Source organism: Miniopterus schreibersii (assembly GCF_964146895.1).
Source record: "Miniopterus schreibersii genome assembly, chromosome: 1".
Taxonomy (NCBI): domain Eukaryota; kingdom Metazoa; phylum Chordata; class Mammalia; order Chiroptera; family Miniopteridae; genus Miniopterus; species Miniopterus schreibersii.
The window spans coordinates 125,463,466-125,482,501 of NC_138101.1; the positions used below are offsets into that span (position 1 = coordinate 125,463,466).

At 43.6% G+C, this 19,036-nt stretch overlaps 1 protein-coding gene across 1 annotated transcript in view; it reads left to right on the forward strand.

The window, feature by feature from the left end:
- The window catches only part of EGLN3 (egl-9 family hypoxia inducible factor 3), a 29,483-nt gene extending 21,079 nt beyond the window's left edge, over positions 1-8,404 (forward strand). The window contains exons 2-5 of the mRNA XM_081144534.1: positions 2,263-2,382; positions 3,959-4,095; positions 5,810-5,883; positions 6,730-8,404. Coding sequence (XP_081000660.1) covers positions 2,263-2,382; positions 3,959-4,095; positions 5,810-5,883; positions 6,730-6,761 — 363 coding nt within the window. The 3' untranslated portion in view covers positions 6,762-8,404. The remainder of the gene's footprint in view (positions 1-2,262; positions 2,383-3,958; positions 4,096-5,809; positions 5,884-6,729) is intronic.
- The last annotated feature ends 10,632 nt before the right edge of the window (positions 8,405-19,036 follow it).

The following is a 19,036-nucleotide window of genomic DNA, read 5'->3' on the forward strand; positions in this document are numbered from 1 at the left end:
CTTTCTCTGTGTGCGTTTTACAGGTGCAGAAATTCGTAAAGGATGTACTTCTGTGAGTTAATATTTATTTTTTCAATATTTGAATCTAAGCTGAGCCCTGTGCAGATATGCACTTCATAATGCTCCGAAGGACTCCCTCTTGCTTTTTGGGGTGTTGATGCTTAGATCGAGTCTTAGATCTTGGACTGTCAGAGGCCATGTAACCCAAGCTCTTCTTTATAGAAAAGAAACCAAGCCTGGGATCACATGATTAGTTGCATCCAGTGTGAATTAGATGGCGGGCATCCAGACCACTGACCTCTTCCCTAGAGTTGAGCTGTTCGAGAATCTAAGTTGATGTAGTATTGATGGCGTGCTTTTTCTTTTCAGGGCTTCACAGCGGGGAGAGGCTGAGGTGGTAGGGAATCCAGCCTATAATTATTTGTGGTTTAAATGACTTTCCTTATTGGCTCAGGGGTGTCCCTTATAATCCTAATAGCTGCTTCCAGGGATGGGTAATTCCCTAGTCAGTATGGGTGACTTCATTTATCTTTTCTTCCCTTGCTAGGCCCATTGTTTCTGTTTGCTACCGGTCACCTTTCCCCAAGCCATTCTTTGCTTGGTGGTACCATCATTTGTTAAATCTTGATTGCAGTAGCCTCAAAATTCCACCTTCCATTCTGAACACCTTTCCATTCTGAAAGATGTTCAAGCTAACAGCCTAACTTTACCCCTAAGGTGACATTGCATTGACATTTTAGATGTTCAAAGGGCAGGGTATGGGGATTGCTAGCTGCATAGGGATATAAAGTTTGATAGATATAGTGATTTAAGCTTTAAGATCACTGTAAAGCCAGGTTGCCATTCAGCCTTGTTATTGTTCTAGAGGTATGGTTTTTTATGAAGTCAGTATGCAATGTGCGTGAAGCCTTTGAAGCTACCTGCCCAGTTCATGTCTTTATGTTACCACCGGGAGTGACTTGACACCCATAGCATTGAATTTGATTCATTGCACTACACTAGTGCATTAGTTTGGGCCTCTACCCAACCGATTATTTTACTAACAGAACAATCCTGCCATTTAGAAGAGAACGTAGGAACTGGATTGCTACGTGCGTGTTGGAAGATAGGTTTTTAAAATGACAGAAGTCTATAATGATCTAGGTAGAATGCAAACATACTCTTTAGAGGAAAGGGTCATTTACTAATTCATTCATTTATTTATATCAGATTTTAAACAGACACCTTTTATGTGTCAGGCAGTGTTCTAGGCACTAAGAATGCATCAGTGACCAAAACAGGAAAAATATCCCTCCCTCATCTTATGTTGCCAGTTCCAGGATCTTCTCTGCATATATCTCAACTCTATAAAAGTGTTTTAGAAATATGGCAGTGTCCATGAAAAGAACTAGCTTTTTGCACTTTGCCTATGCTTTTCTATTCCTTGCTATAATTTTTCCATGGGACAATTAGAGGTTTGTTAGCCTCTTAATATAAATTCTCAGTAGAATGTCTTGTAACTTACTAGTAACTGTCAGTAGAATTTTTGTGTGGCTGTTGGCATTGTTCCCACGCTTGGTTGCTATGGGGAGCACCTGGCAAAAAGAAAAGAACTTCAGGCTATCATCTGATTTGATCACTTTCAGTAGGAAGAAGACAATTGAGAAACGTAAGATCTGTCCGTGGCTTTTCCTATGGACCAGGCCTGACTGGTTCTCTGCTGACAAGTGAGGACACTGGCTCCCCATGGACCTGCCCTCTTCCCGCTTTCCTAAGCATTTTATTGAGTCAGCCTGACCTTTGCCTCCTTGGAGGTTGGGTTCTGCCTCTTTGTAGGTGCAAATATGTTGCTCGCTAGTTCTAAGACAGCGGGTAATTCTGTGATTCAGGGGCACTTGTGAAACAGGCATAATCCCCGAATTCCGTACCTTGTGATTTTGATTTTGTGGGTCTAGGGTGGGAACCCAGAACCTGCTATTTTAAAAAGGATTGAAGAAGAGCGGGCACCCTAATGAGATGAATATGGGTTACTGTCTAAAATGTTCTACAACCATGGGAATATTGTTCAAACACTTTCTACTGGGCAGAACGGTAGGTATGACTTGGCCGTTAAATCTTGGATGTTGAAGAGTCCAAATCTGTGTACTGTACATGCAATTGAGAAGCCAGCAGCTGCCTGTAAATGTTACGTAGCGCCCAAAGAGACTATACTGCTCAGCTGTTCACGAGTGGGAGAAGATTGTCTCAGCTTTGTTAACCGTCTTTCTCGGGATTTCTTCGTAGGCAATGGTGGCTTGCTACCCGGGAAATGGAACAGGTTATGTTCGACATGTAGACAACCCCAACGGTGATGGCCGCTGCATCACCTGCATCTACTATCTGAACAAGAATTGGGATTCCAAGGTACTTTGGAATGATGGGAGTCGAGTGTGGGGTTAGAAACTAAAGGAAGAGAAGCCAGGTGACTTAAAGGAGAGTCTGGAGCTCGTAATTCCCACTGATGAATCTTTTCTATTTCATATATACCCCCCTCCCCGCCATGGTATTAGTGCTAAAGTTGATGAGATGAAAATAATGGATATGAAGTTAATTTGATGGGGGTAGGTGGGGTCATTATTAGGTTATGGCAGGAGCGGTTGATGAAGAGAAGGTGATTTGTTATTTTAGGGGTTGACTTTTTTAGTGTGATCCAGAGCTGCTATGACTCTCAGTGCTGAATAAGATATAAGATATACACCTTTCCCTTCCAGCATAACATGGAGAGAATTCCACAAAAATAGAACCATAGGATATAAAACCATCCCTGAGTGAGGTTTCCCACACAGCCCTCTCTCTCGGGGTGATATATCTCATTGGTGGCTGCCTGCCATGGCTTACTATGGTTTCTGAATGCCAAAGGCTTTATGGTTTATTTTTATATTTCTGAACATATAGATAGATAGAGATATGAAGTCTAGTCCCACACTTACAAACATTTGTCTGGAATCTGTATGCTTTCTGAAAGTTAAGGATGATTTAGGAGTCTGAGAAGTCAGAACTTTGCAAGCTTATTTGGCTTTTGAACCTTCTGCATCTCCATTTCCTGTTCATTAGGGCAGATGCTGGCTGCCATTGGGCTGGGGTGCTTTATCTGGGGTCAGGGAAACTAAACCTGGGAAACCAGTGTGTCAGTGGCTAGGCTCGTGTCTTCTCCCTATTTGGTAACATGACTAGAATTTATCCCTTAGTTCTTTAAAAACTTGAAAGGTGGTGTTATAGGCAAGCGAGTAAAGTTGTCAGGTCAGTGATAATACATTGCAAAATGTGAAATCATTCAACAAATAGTTGAGTGCCTGCTAGTGCAGGCATTGTGCTGTGGGGAAACACTGATGTGTGAGGCCTGAATTCTATCCTGCTGTGGTTATGCTAGTAGGACAGATTGGGCGTACACGTAAAATGAAAAAGAAATTCAATGAAAAGAGAGGTACGTGTAATAAAAGGTACAGATAAGGCTGTCTGAGAGTTCAGAAAAAAGAGCATCTCACTTCCAACTCACAAGGTCACACAGGAGTTAGTGGGGTTCAGAGGAAAGCTGTAAATTCTAACTGAAGGGGAATAATCATCATATGGGATGATTAGCCTAAGAAACTGTTAGTATTAGATTGAATCATGAAATTGCTGGGGGTTTTTGTAGGTCAAAATCTGTCGAATATTGGTGATTCTGTGTGATTGGACCTGATAGAGCTCCATTTCGTGTCCATGGGCTTCATGGTCGTGGGGGTGGGGAGGCTTCCTTTGGCATGAGGTGAATTAGGAAGTAGTTCTAGCCACGTTTGAAATAGAATTTAATACAAAGTATGAAGCTGAAGTAAAAATTTGGGAGTAATATGTGCTTGGAGCGGAGGTTGGAGGATGGCTTTGTTTTTAGACAAGTCTTGAATATCATTGCTGATTAACTGTGTGAGGCCATTAACCAACCTGCCTTCTCTGTGGCCCTCAGCTGCACGGCGGGGTGCTGCGGATATTTCCAGAAGGGAAATCGTTTGTGGCGGATGTGGAGCCCATTTTTGACAGACTCTTGTTCTTCTGGTCGGACCGCAGGAACCCGCATGAGGTGCAGCCTTCCTATGCAACCAGGTACCAGCCAGGGCCGCGACTCCTCAGAGAATTCCCTAAGCTTGTGTCCTGTGCCTCGGAGGGAGTAACCACACCCGAGCTGATAGCAAACCTGTTTGGAGTCCATTTTCATTTTTCTTAGAGAAGCTTTGGCTTCTTTAGCATACGAACCCTAACATCAGTTTGAACTATTTGCAGATTGTTTCGCATTAGGTGAGCCTATTGGATTCTGCATTTCCCAGAGTTTCCCGCTTCCCTCCCTCCTTCCTCCCCCTCCTTTCACACACCTAATGTTGAGGGAGCCCCCAAGAAGGTTGGCTGTTACACACCAGGAGCTCTGGCTGGTCGGCTCCGGGGGAGCTTATGGTCGCCAGTTGAAAGCAGAGAAAGAATCTTGAGAAAAAGAAGAGGAATTGTTTAGGCTTTTATTGTTCTTTCCCTTTCCTTAGCATAAAATTGGTTTGGGCTCACTCTACTGACCATATCCCAGCAATTGGATTTAAAAGAATCGTGTCCTTAGATCATCCATGGGAAGATTTCCAGAGTAACTGAACAACTTAGTGTTGTTTAGTATTAATCTAGAAATGCTTGATGATAATCTTAATTTTGGGTTCTGCCTTTTATTTGCCGTTGTTTTATGGCCAAAGTTGGAAACCGGGTAGTACTGGAGTGCTGTGGGGTGCAGCCTGAATTGGGAGTAGCAACTGGGGGCAAGGGGTGAGAACACGGGTAGAAGGATATTGACTAACCCTTAACAAGCCTAATTAAATTAAATTCATTGAATTAAATTCACACGTGTAAAGTTCTTAAGATTTATGTGTCCCCTCCAGAAATCACAGATCTGAGCCCCACACAGAGCCACATATTAAATGTCAAATTGGAATGTGCCCCAGGTGAGCAGGTAACTAATTCTACCACCAAAGCCTGCTCGTGTCTTGTTTAATGGGGTACAATAATTGGACCCTGTCGTTTGTGCCAGAATTCCTTCGTTATCCCACAGTTCCTTGATGGCCGGAGTCACAGGAAACATTAGTGAATGTTGATGGGATGCCCTGGAAAAAAATCAAGTGCTATAGAAATTTGAGTAGCTAATAATAGTTATAAAATGAAACTTCGAAAACTCATGCATGAAATGATTCCTATTCCAGTCTAGCCCATAGATGGGATAAAGCTGATTAATGAGAACACAGTAGAAAGCTTGAGGGCATCATTATTCCGTTGCATCTTTGCCTCGGTGTCCAAAACTAAAGAAAGCAAGCCAAGAGTTTCAGGTGTCCTGTGATTTAAATAAGCTATTCTTCAAAGCATCACCTCCCCTTCTCTGTGCTCTCCCCACCAAGTTGGGTCTCCCAGTCTTTAGCAGAATGATTCCCTTCTAGTCCTTTCCGTGTAGATCGTTACACAGCCGTTACATTATTTGTTAAATTGCCTGTCTCCCCCGCTAGAGGCTGAGCCCCGTGAGGAAAAGGCAGATATTCACATGATCATCTGAACTGCCATTGCCCACATTAATGCCTGGTACATACTTGGAATTCCATACATGTTTTATTACATTTAAATAGAATTGAAACCAGAGAAGTTTATTTTAAATTAAAATTGGTATGGACTTCTAATAATAGGGAAAACTTTAAATGCTGGCTTTACAAATGACTCTGAAGGGAGATTTGTAGTATGAATTTTTTATTTTTTGGTAGTATTTTTAAACCTCTTTTCTTATATTGCTTATCTTTCACAGATACGCCATGACTGTTTGGTACTTTGATGCTGATGAAAGAGCAGAAGCCAAAAAGAAGTTCAGAAATTTAACTAGTATGTGTTTGATAATTTTCTGTGACTTTTGATCAAGTCAATCCCTGACTTTTATTCAATATTTTTAAAATTATTCTCATCTACTCTATTCATTCTCAGCTATGGCTTAGCTTCATATATAATGACATCTTGATGGGCTTAATCCTGAAACCTTAGCCTTAGCTCTGCTGGGAAAATCAGAAAAATGCAAAGGACATCCTTTGTGAATGCCACTGATTGCATGAGAGTTTATAATAGATAGAAATTGTTAAGTTTTTATTATTAATATTCACCCATCCAACATAACATTAAATGTTGCCCATGATTTTGGTTTGTAAAGGAAACACAATGGAACCCAGCTAGGACAGTTAATTTATTATATTGGTGTGAGACTGTCACTCCCAACATAAAAACTGGGCTCATATAATATAAACTGAATATGACTTAATAACACCCCTGTCCCCTCCAGCTAGTATTGTAAAGCAGCATTTTCCAAAACATGTTGCCAATGTGGTTTAAGAGAAGGTAAATTTCTGTCCCTCAAAATATGGGAAACATTACATACTGTATCCCTTTCTTGAAGAATCACAATGCTCTTTGGCATATTAACCAAGAAAAATTAATCTTAAGAAATCTTGCAGTTTTCTTACATATGTAACATTGTCTAACTCGTGACCCATTTGGATTATAGGCCTATCAAACACCTAAGAAAAAACATTTTGCTAAGTCCTATCAGGAGGCACTGTTCAGTTTTGTTCCATAAGATGGGAAGTACTTACTAGAGGCTTTTTGGATGACATTTGTGATATTAAACTCATCAGATCTGGCTCCTTACCCTCTTCATTTTCTTTTCTGTCCCCAATCCAGGGAAAACGGAGTCTGCCCTCACTGAAGACTGACGGTGCTCCAAAATCCGCTGGCCTCATTCATTTTCGCAACAGTCCCTGCATTCTCTTTAAGAGTCGCAACCCAGAGAAGGCCACTTCGGTGAATTGGTGACGCGCCACCCCCCTGCTGCTTGCATCGTTCACATCCCTGTCTTGCGAATGGTACTTTGTGTTTTCTTGCCAAGACTGCATCCACCTTCAGACACTTTTCTTTGCCAGATGAACTCATTATCTAACTCCGAAAATCCCTGCAGACCACCCCTCCGGCCAGCGGTTTAACTGCTAGATTTGTTAATACTGTTTATCAAAATGAGAGCCCAGAAGCGTGGGCGAGGTAGTAAATCTTATTTGCACTTTATGTACACTTCCTGATTTGAAAGGAGGCGGCTTACAAAGAAGAAACAGTGGTGACAGGTGCCACAGAGAGGCGTCACTGAAACCTTGACAGCAAGAAACAGGAATCTGTGTCATCTGAACAATTTCCAGATGTTTTTAATCCAGGGCTGTTGGAGTTTCTGGAGAATTATCACAACCCAGTGACATTCTTACCTCTAGAAAGGGCTGCTGTCACAGTCATCCATTTATAAGTGTCCTGTGGGTAGACACTCCTTTTTCCTGGTCCTTTAACCTGGACTTTTGGCCTCTGCCCCATTTTACTGAGCATATATGACTTTCTGATCAAAAATAACAACACCATTTATTTTCTGTTTTCACTTCTTACTTGGGGAACCTAGTTCCTCAGAGGCAAAAACTAGACATTAACTGTTTGGTTGCTTTGTTTTAATGGAATTTGAATTTAAAGCAAAGGGAAAAAAGTTTACCTGTTAGTTTAGAGTTGGTAACCTCGGATACTGGTGTGGAAAGACCTGAGTGTTCTCATATACAACAAACATGTGTGCGTCCTGAACATTTTGAGAGAGAAATGGAGTTGGAAATGTGGACATTCTCATTTTTCTGTTTTCCTTCTTTAACAAAATAAGAAAATAATTTTAAAAAATAGGGTGCTGTATTTAAAAAAGGAAATGAAAATAAAGCAAAAAATCCTGAGAAGCTGTTTGAGTTCTTTCATGTTTTCTGTCCTGAGTTGCCTTTTTGAACAGAATTGACTCTCCGGATCCACAGTAATTGGCAGTGGGGCCAGAATCATGGAATTTGCTAGAACTGTGAAGGCCTCTACTGCTGCAGTAAGCACAGATTCCTCACAAACTCCGTATGAGTGCCTGCTTTATGAAAGTTACTCTTCCTACTTTCCAGTTCCATTTTTATATTTTTTAAATCCCTTGATTACTTCTTTGAAAATCCCATGAACTTTAAAGAGCCAGGAATATTTTCTTTGGTCATTTATAGACTTTGCAAGAAAGAAGCTTATTTCTTCCTTTTCTGGTTTTAGGAAATTTCTAGCAAAGATATGTCTTCTTTCTCATAACTGCTCTTTTTTTTTTTTTTTAAAATAGTACTTATCACCTTCTAACTTATTGTTTAATTTTCTTATTTATGTGTTTATTATCTTGTATCTTCTAGAGTGTAAACACAAAAAAGACAGGGATTTTTGTATGTTTTTAATCAATGGGATGTATTCCCAGCACCTAAAATAGTGCCTGACACACAGTAAGGGCTCAGTGAATACTTTTGAATAAACTTGCTCTCCTACCATGGCATGTGTCAATGGTTTGATTAATTTCCTTCATCTTTGGCAGGAAGGACTGGCTAGAATTTTTGTACACACATCTCTCATTGTGGGCTTATAAATTTAGGCTAAGAGTTTTAGAAAGCTTTGGTCATCGTGTCATTTCATATTTGCTTACCAGTTTGAACAGGTCATTGACCACTATGAACCTGAAAGTTGAACAGAGAATTCTGCCCTTTGGTATCCTGGGACTGCAGGAGTAACTTACATGAATAGATTCAGACAGGGCAAAGCACATTCCTCCTTCGGAACAATTTTGAAAAACGTCATTAAGAGAGAGAAAAAGAAGGCTGTTTCTTAGGAATTTATATTCTATAAAATTGTAACTAAGATTTTTTTCCCATGATTACTAATGTCATGAGAATGACAGTGAGAATATTCTGAAGGAATATCATGTTCCAGTATATGTCTTGTATCTTTTATTTTGGTCAATATTTTGACTTGCGAAAATATCGGACCTCTTAGGCCTTGCTTACTCCTTCCAAATAAAGGTCTGATAAACTAATAAACTATATATCAAATCAACTTTTAATGCACTGATTTTTTTCATGGCTGAATTTGAGTTCTGGAAGATTAACCTGGAAAATACAACTATAATAGTGTCTGCTATTTAGCTTCCCTCTTTGACAGCCCACTTAGGAGAGGACTTAGCCTTGTTAAAGCTATATTATTTGGCAAATAATCTAATCAATTTCCTTTATATTCCTGGCAATGAAATATTAAGAGCCTACCTCAGTGTTACATCACCTATATAGTGCAGAGTCCTTGGCAGGAGATTAAATTTTGAACCAAAGATCCAATTTCGTGGAAATAAGAGGTCTTACCTAAGTGCATTAAATAGATCCTCAGTAGAGTAGTTAATACCAATTAAATGCTAGGCTGTCTGAATCACGAATTATCCATTCAGACATGATTTTGTTTTTTACTTCTTTAACTCAGGTTTTTTAGAGACTGGGTCATCCTAATTTATTTTGGCCATTCAGTCTTCAAATTTCCTGTGTTTCAGAAAGCAATGAAGAGAAATGCCATGCTGGGTCAGCAGTTTGTGTAAAATAGGATTCTGGACATGTCAGGTACTTTTATATTTGATAACTATGAGGACAAGCACAAGGGATGTTCTTGGTAAAGTTATTTCAAATGAAAAGAGTACAAAATTGACTTCGCTTCAGTCTTGAATCTTTTGAATGGCATGACAAGAATACTGATTAGCTAGGTGGTTAGAGACAATTGTCAAAACAGTGGAAATAAATAGTTCTTTTCAAAATGAAGCTGGCTAGAGTTGAAGTCTGTTGGATAATATACGCTGCCTTATATTAAAGACCCAATCTACTGTCCAAATGTGATTTTTTAAAATATGCTGCTGTTGCACCACGTCGATAGGTTAGGCCCTTTGAGAGGCTGAATTTACCATGGCCTATCTCCTTTACATTTGCAAGGTCAAGTTCAGCAGCTAAGGAGTCATGATGTAAAACAATTGGTAAGATGACGTTTAAGTACTCAGAGAATACCTCTATGCCATGCGTGCTCTCACATTTATTCTTTGCAGCCTCTGAGACAGCTCATCCACTTTACAGATAAGGAACTGTACTCTGAGTGGTTAGGTGGCTTGTCAGAGGTTACACGGTGATGAGGTAACACACCAGGATTTGACTTAAGACTTCCAACTCCTCCTTATTGTCTTTGGTGTCTCCTACCCGCAGAGGAGATGCCAAACAAAAGAGTAGGAATGAGTGGAATTGGGGGAGAGGGAGCATTAAATAAATGCTTGCCAGTTGATATTTTTATATAATGTTTTGATTATCAACAAGGGTCTCATGCCCGACATCCTAAAGGAAGGTCAGTTTTTCAACATAAACCATATGAGCAGAAAACACCAAGTTCACCTGTGAATTCTCTCTTGACTTTGCAATGGGATCTTTCCTGCCTGCATAACAGGACTGTGGAGGAACTTTGGGTATATGTCCCACATTGGCCTCTTGGGCTAATGCTGGGCATGAGCTGTATGGGGTGTGCTGTCACCAATTTGACAGAGTTAAGCAGTGTGGGCCACCTGGAAGTGAAAACAGATTTGGATTTCCTGGGTGCAGTTTGGAGACCTCCCAGCAGGCCACAGTGCATTAGGACAGTTAGACAGTGTATAGGCTATTGTTGTATCGTTGGTGGAAGTGGGGTCTTCCTTTCCTCACTGAGTACTGGGGGTAGGGTCCTTACAATATCTCGAGAAAAAGAATTTTCTGAGACACGCACAGGAGGATGAGCGATTTTTATTTGTGTGGACTTACATCCCTGGGTTTCCAAAATCCCATTTGTTTTAATCCAGTCCTGGAAAAAGTACAGCCGGGGATTCAGTAGAGCTAGAAGCAAAGCCAGTGTCCAGAGTTTCCGTTCCATGTTGGAATTGGGTCCGGTTTAGCATTAGGCTAGTTGCAACCCATTAGTCCATTGTGTGTGGGATCCACGTGGCTGTGAGCCGTGCGGGCGAATGCACGCGAGCTCGCTCCTTTGTTTAGAAGCTTAAGTATCTCAAATCTTCCTGAGCTTGCAGTGGCCACGTCTACTCTGGCCAATGCCCAGTGCCCAGGTGTGACTGATAAGTATCTTCTCTATTTCATCCAGGCTTTACTGGGCATGTGTCTCTTCTCCCCTTGTCTAGCCCTTTCCCCCAGTGATCGTGGCCAATAGACCTGTGGCCCCCTGGGGAGTGCTAAACAAAGCTGCCCAAAGGACAGGCCTACAATATTTGGCCTTCCCTTTGTTCCTTTCCTGTTATTAATAACTAGGTTAATTACAATGGTATCAGATGCAGTCCGAGGAGAGGAAAGGAAACATTTCTTGATACACCTAACATTCCAGTTTGGGCTTGAGGTAGAGCTGAGATGTCAGTGGAGCTCTGTTACTGACAAATGAAAATACCTGATAAATGGAAACTAAGGGAAGAGACCGAGGAAGGTCCTGTCATCTCAGGGAATACTTTCATCACCTCTGAGTGATATTTAGTGGAGATTTACAAACATTTTTAATTCTCAAAAGCACTTGGGTGATCTCTACCTAATCTTTTTAAGGTGGTGTGTAGAAGGATGTCACTTTAATTTCTTTAAAAAAAGCAGTGTTTTTGCTTAAATACTACGAAAGACTGAGAGTTGAAAAAGCACCAGATTTCTTTCTTGAATCCTGTTTGTTTGACCTTTGATAAACTTAGCACTTAGAAAAGTCAGCTTTTAGTTTTCTGCTCATGCTCCTGAGTGCTGAGGTTTTTCAGAAAATTTATAAAGACCATTTTGTGATTCATTTTTTAAAGTTAGAGACACATCTCAGAACTGTTGTGTTTTATTGTCACAATTATGCATATGAATTTAAGGAGCAGTTGTGGAGAGAAATCCATTATTTTAGGAGCAGATAAACACTGGGTCATTAAAAATTAATTTAACAAATAGTCTTTGTTTTGTGCCTACTTAGGGGAAATGGCATATCCCTTCCCTTATGGTGGATGCCCGGCAGATGTAGATGTAAAAGGTGACTTGGGACTGAGGAATGGAAGGAGCATTTCATTTATCATTCCTGAGCTTCCAGGGAAACGAGTTAAAACAGGGTCTGGGTGTGGTGGGCCTGTTTTGAAGAGAGCTTTGGGAGCAGCCCAAACTCAGGTCAGATCTCAGAAAAGCTGTTGGGGGTGGCCGGGGGGGGGGGTGTGTTGGGGGTGGGTAGCTGTCCGTGAGGATGAGGGGAACAGTAGCGAGCAGCAGCGAAGTAGCTGCCCACTGTCTGCATTTTAAAGAATTCACTGGGGACCAGCTTACCTGCCATAAAAATGCTGGGAAGTAGGAATTCCCAAGAATCTTTTCCAAAGACCCTTATTTTTCTCAAAATGGTAATACATGCACATGGAAAACCAAAAGCAAACAGTTTGAAAAATGTATAGAGGGGAAAAATGTCTCTTTCTACCAAAAACAGCCCCTTGGTTATGAGCCTAATCCTGGAAAGTTAGCACCTTGAGAAAGGCCCCGCCCTGCCCGTTGCACGTTCGCTTGGTCATTTCCTCCTATTTTTATGCTGGTTCGTCCTGTGGCCTGCCTTCTCCGTGACATGCCTGTTTTTTTTCCACCCTCCTGTGGGGAGAGATAACATTCTCAGGACTTAATTCTCATCTGATACATTTTATTTTTAACCAGCCTCCGCATCCTTTCCTCTCTGCTTCTTATTTTCGTGAGCCTTTTCTGCCTTTTTTCTCTGCCTTTCCTGGCTTCCCTCAGAAGGTGTGAGCAGAACATCCGGCTACAGTATATTGAGCCAGGGTTTTCTGTCCGGAGCAGCTGCTCAGGGTGCTGGGAACCTGCCCGGGCTTCTGAGGTCAGGGAAACTTTCTCCCCTGCCCATGTTCCTTCCTGTTTTAAATTGGGCAATTCACTCTTATCTTCTCCTTCCCCTCTGGGCTATCTGTTAATTTCCTTTTGTCTGTAAATTTATCTTATCTTGATGAAGGAAACATGCTTTAAAAAAAACAAGACAGCTGTGGCTTGCAGTGATTAGAAGGGACTGAGTCTCCCACCAGCAGTGGCTTTGCAGCCTCTTAGGGCTCCCACAGTGTGACTGAGCCATGACTTGACACGATGATTCTTGGATTGAGATGAATGAAAGCAGCCAGCGTCCACCCAAGTGAAGGGAAAGGGTTTTGTTTTGTTTTGTTTGTCATGTGACCTCTGACTGAGGCTTTCCCAGACGAGTATGTTAGGAGTAAGTTGATCCCAGCTACAGTTAAGTACATATACATTTTTTTCTTTCTTTTTTGCCTTTGCCCTGACACGCCCCCTCCCCAAATATGACTAAATATGGTTATGGCTGAAAGTTTTCCAACTAACACTAGGGTGAAGAGAAAGTTTTTAACCTGAGAGGAGAATGGAGTTTGCAGTGACTGGCTGCATTCCCCAGAGAGAGTTGTGCATGGGAACGTGCTCGAGACTTGAACTTCATGGCCTCCAACTGCATGTGGTTCTCAGTGGAGCAGTCGTCTCTCAAGTATCACTTAGCTCTGTCACGCATCCTGTGTATAGTTGCTATGAATTTCCTATAATACTGGAATAGGCACTTGGAAACAAAAGCTAAAAAGCAAAAACGAGGGCTATGATGTCACTTCACAGGCAGACTAATATCGAAGGATCTAAGAGCATTACCACTAAGATGTAAGCACTTTATCATGTACCAGCCAGGATCCCTGGATGAAACAGATGATACATACAAATTAAGGTAATTGGAGGACAGTTAAATAAAGGGACTTTTTACCAAGGTTGGGAGAGTATAGGGAAACCACAAGAGGTAGTGCAGTAACACCCCAGGCATGAAGGGGAGCAGGAAAGGAGGGCAAAGAAGCTTAACCGGGAACTGAGGCTGGGTCGAGGGGCCTTTGCACTGAACCTATGGGGCCCTGCAAGAAGGGAGCCAGGGGAAAAACCCCCCACCCTCCTGCTTTTCCCTCTTCAGACCAGCTGGAGTGTACCCTTGGCTAAGTACATCTAGAAATCGCCAGTCAACTGAGCCCCTTGACAGAGACAAAGGTCAGGCTCCCATGGCTTAGTGCGGGGGGCATAGAGCTGGAAAGTGGAGGGTCATAAAGAAGGCAGTCAACACAAATGACCTCCCCAGTTCTACATGACCCAGACCCTCCTACCCCTCACAGCTTATCTTTTACTGCTCTCCCTTGTTTGCTACATTTCCACTAATCTCGCATTTTTCTGTTTTTCCTGCCTCAAGGCCTTTACACTTGTTCCCTGGGCCTAAAGTGTTTTTCTCTTACTGCTTTGCAAGGATGATTATGGGTCGCTTAGATCTCAGCTCCTCAAAGATTTCCCCTCTCTTATCCTCCAGTCATATTCTATCTCACTCTCCAGTTTTACTTTTATATTGAAGAGAGTAATGGAAGTTTAATTTTAAAATGTTGATATTTAACTGGAAGTTGTATTCTTTGCAAATGTTTAAGCTTACGATGAAATATTTAGATATCAGCTTAAAAATTTGCAAGGGGTACTTGTTTCTATGAATTTTATTTGGGGTGTGCAAAAATGTTTGGACATTTTTGAATGTCCAAACAGGAGCTGGGGCCTTTGCACTGAACCTGTGGGACCCTGATGATACCTAAGAGCTCAACAGGGGTTGCCTGAGGAATGAGTGATCCTCCTGCTCTAGTGGGGTGTGGCGGCCTGTGTTGCTTACAATGGTCACAAGCACTGCAGTTCTTCATCTACAGGGACCTACAAAATCTCCCCCAAGAACTTCAGAGAGATTTTCTCACTGCTTTAATGAGCACACCCTGACTCATTCTAACTTATGTGGATGCAGAGCAACCAAAATTTGAAATGACTGCTTTAGTTCCACCCAAGGATTTGGTGTGTGTGCCAGACCAGGGCGATTTCCCTGGTCTTTCAGAAGAGCCCCACTCCACTCCTGACAGGCACCACTGACCAGGGAGGGAGGCTTGAGGAGCCAAGTCTCAGTCAGAGCAATTTAAAGACTGGATCACACTTGGTCATTTACAGTGAGCTTTTGTGGCCTAGTCTTATTTAGGGAAGGACGTGAAACCTTTCTCTTTTTTTGTTAACCCTCATCTGAGGATATTTTTTCCATTGCTTTTCAGAGAGAGTGGAAGGGAGGGAGGGAGGGCAGAGAGAGCGCGCCAGAAACATCGATGTGAGAGAGACATATTGACTGATTGACTGGTTGCCTCCCCACACACCCCGAACAGGGGCGGAGAGTGAACCTGCAACCCAGGTACATGCCCTTGACTGGGAATAGGACCCATGCCACTTTAGTGCATGGTCCGATGCTCTAACCACTGACCCACAGCTGCCAGGGCAGTGAAGCCATTCTTGATGGCCTTCCTGCAACTGCCATGACTTTCTTAAGCCGCCAGCCACCTGCTAGCCTCTGACAGGACAGACCTCCATTGTGACGAGTAGGCCCTCTGCCACACAACTGTTAAGGATTTTCATAGCCGCCCCTGCTTTTGAGACAGACATACCGGTTTTGGTTTGGAGGACGGGAATTTGCTCCGAGCTCTGCTGCTACCTGGCCAGCCACCATGCTCATCCTAGTTAGTGCTCTTGTAGTGTCTGGATTCAAGAGGAAATGTCATGGCCAAGAACAGGGGACACCTCACCGAACTAGCAACGGAAACCGAGAGGGCAGCAGCGAGGGACTGAGGAAACTCTCCAGGCGGCCGCCCACCTCTCTCCTGCTCTGCTCCTGCTCCTGGCTGAAGGGTTTCTTTTGGACCACGATCCCCTAGTTATGTGACGCTCTATGTCATTTTCCAGTGACGTGATATTTCAGCTGTTTTCAGTTTTCTAATTCCCAAGAAAAGAATATGATTTGTGAAGTTTATCTTTTAGGCCAGACCCAAAGTCCGGGCTGACGGCCCTGTGGCCAGGTGCTGAGCCGTGTTTGGATGGGGGAGGGGAGGGCAGCGCATCACCTAGTTTCCCACGGGGCTGTTAGGGCTGTTAGAGCTGTTTCTGTCCCAAGGGCATGTGGGTGGGGCTGGCCCCTCCAGGTCACACGGGGTCACCTTCAGTCTTCTGGTCCTCGTTAAAAAGTGAAGTGAAGTAATTGCAATTAGTCTCACTTAACAAAAGGTGGAAAAAAAACCCAACACACAAAAAAACCCAAAAGGTGAAAGCTGTGTTTTACTAAAAATGTACTTAAATAGCGGTAGGCTGCCTGTGTGCCTCCTCACATGTGCACTGACTGTGCGTCAGCTTTACTGCTATCCCGGCTCCGAGAAGGAACGTGAAACACAGGAAGTCAGTCCAGGCAGCGGAGAAAGCAGGGCAGGAGGGGGTCCAGCTTGGACGGAAGGGTGCAGGGGGTGGCACCCTGCTGGTGGCAGCTGCCAAAGGCACCTGTTCTCGTGTCACATTTACCCAGGTGGGTTCTGCCTCGCTGAGAAAACGGAGGGAGGGGATGAGCAATGCCCGACCGGACTGAGCCCTTGAGCTGTACAGATTAGATCATGTCTAAAACCCACATCGGAGCCTGCTCGTGGGGGCGACCTATACAAATGAACGTAATGTTATTATGAAGTTTCAGCTTCAAGGAGAGTAATTATATCATGGTCATTTTTTTCCTATTAGATTACGGCCAAGGGCTTCTTAGGAAAAATACTACTCTATTTATTGTAGGTACTAGTTAGTAGTTTCCCCAGATCCCAGCCACGTGTTGCTCCCTCCCTCCTTAGTGTGCCACAGAGGTAGCATCTTTGTGAAGTCAAGCTGTTTCAAGGCTGTGCTAGCCATGCCCCACCACCTCTCGAAGGAGAGGCGTTCGTGGCAGGTAACCAACAGCTGTGAGCTCCTTCACAGCTGTTGCTCCTGCGACTAAATGGCCAAGGCCAGGCTGGGAGGTGCCCTTAAAGGGCGGCCATTCCTCCCCCAGAAGCCTGAGTTCCTCCCCACCAGTTATGCTGTTTTTCTGCAAGACCACAGTTGAACCAGACTGTGCCCCTGCCCACGGGGTGATACACTGCCGAAGGTCTGGACCCAGGAGCTAGTTCTCGTTGTAGTATCTTCAAGCTTGGAAAAGGCTGAGATCAGGGCAGGAAATTCTAGCTACACAGGTGAGACACTTTGAACACACGGGTAAATGGTGTTGCTTTGGGGCTGTTAAACAGTATAACAGGCAGAGAATGTTGTGGGCCGCTAAACACAACTAGGGTGCTGTGTGTCTGTGAGATGTGGGTGATTCTCTTAGGTGCTGAGAGCACTGGCTGCTTGGCGTGTGACACTTCATCACCAGGACTTCAGAGCAGCTTGGCAGATGGTAGGGAGGCACCTGGTTTATAGGAAGCAACATGGACTTTGGAGTCGGGTCCGGTTTTGAATTTCAGTTGAACTGCTTCTGACTGCGTAACCTCTGTAAGATGTCTGGGCCTCTGTTTTCTCTGCCTCGGTTGCCTCGACTCCCTTTAATGATCATATAACTCACACGGCATTCGTTTCCTGTCCACGTGAATCTGGGCTCTGCTAACTCAGGTTTTAGTGCCCAAATGACAAATGCACATTTATTGAATTTGGATGTTGAGAGAGCTGCCTGGCCATTTGTGGCTTCAGGAGTCACTGCCAGGTAAATGGGCAAGAATGAATAACAACAGCATAGCCTAATGTAGACTGGAGTGATTGCTGAAGCTGCCTAAGGAATATTCAGAGCAATACGGTGGCACGTATCCAGGGGTTCCCCTGGGGTCTATTCTGGGACTACCGTGCCGGGAATAAAGGTTAGCAGGCAGCTCTAGCGGCATTCCTCAGACGGCACTGCCCGGGGCTCGGTTCCTTTGGGAAGGAGGGTGTAGGGTACTGTTCCAGGTACAGAGCCCCGGACAGCTGCGGACCTGGTTGAAAGAAAAAGGGGTGCAGCGGAAAGCAAACGAGTTAGACAGTTACCAATTTACTGCCTCTCGGCTCCAAATCCTCCCTTCATTGCCTTGATAATGAAGCTAGCCACTGGAAACATTATTCCTTTGCCACTGGGCACATGCTAAATTTCGTTAGTGGAGGCTGCTGGAGGAAAGGGGGGTCTTCCTGTTAGCTGTGCTCTCCTCTCTGCTTGCCCCAAGGTCGCCTGTGAATATGTTATGGGACTGAGTGGCCTTATCCTTCTGCAAGTTTTATTGCCAGTCCCCAGCCCATGCAGAGGCTCTGCCTGTGGCCCCCAGCGGGAGGCTTCCTGACCAGCCACCTCCCCTCCCCGCTTTGGAGGAGCACATCCCCGGGTACCTAGCGGGCTTCTCCATCATCCAGTGGCTGCAGCTTCGTCCTCTGGAAGGATGTGAATCTCAGCCTGGGGAAGGAGTCAACCTGCCAAGCTTGTTCCTTCCGTGGTTACTCCTCTCAGCTCTAGGGTATTCTTTACTCTTTATCTATCTGTGACGGCCCCCTGTAAATGGTCCTGCTTGTTAACCTTCCACGTTGAAATTCCTACGGAGTTTCTATCTCCCACCTGGACCTTGACTGATATAGAATTGGTACGAGGAGTGGGCCCAGAGGGAAAATGACACTCAGGCCACTTAACACGGCTCAAGCCATGGTCTGACTATAGAATGTCAGTAGCCACAGGCCTGATATTGCTGAAATCAGATACAAAATTTACTTGTGTGGGTTGTTGAATTATGATTGGGAAATTCACAGTGTGGCCAGGTTTCTTACATTGAAGTTGAAGGTATTGACTGGGAAAGAAAGGGAATCTGAAAGTTGGAATGAGAATATGTGGTTAGATTTTGATAAAACTAACAGTCTTGAGACCCCCCAACTCCCCTCAAGCTTCCCTACCTGGTGGAAGTATCTTGATCTCTGATATCAGAAGAGACAAACCTTTCTTTGCTTGAAAACCCTGTGAGAACCTTATTTGGGAGCAGATGCCTTGAAAGGAGATGCTCATGCTTGTCGAGACCTGCCACAACCATCCCTTGTCACCAGTAATTAGCCCTGTAGGTAGGGTCAATTCTCAGCAAGCTCCAGGACTGGAACGTACTGTGACCCGAGAAGAAATAACTCACACACTGAACGAATTGTAACACTTTGCTAATATATCAAGAGACACCTGGAGAAGATGTACTGGA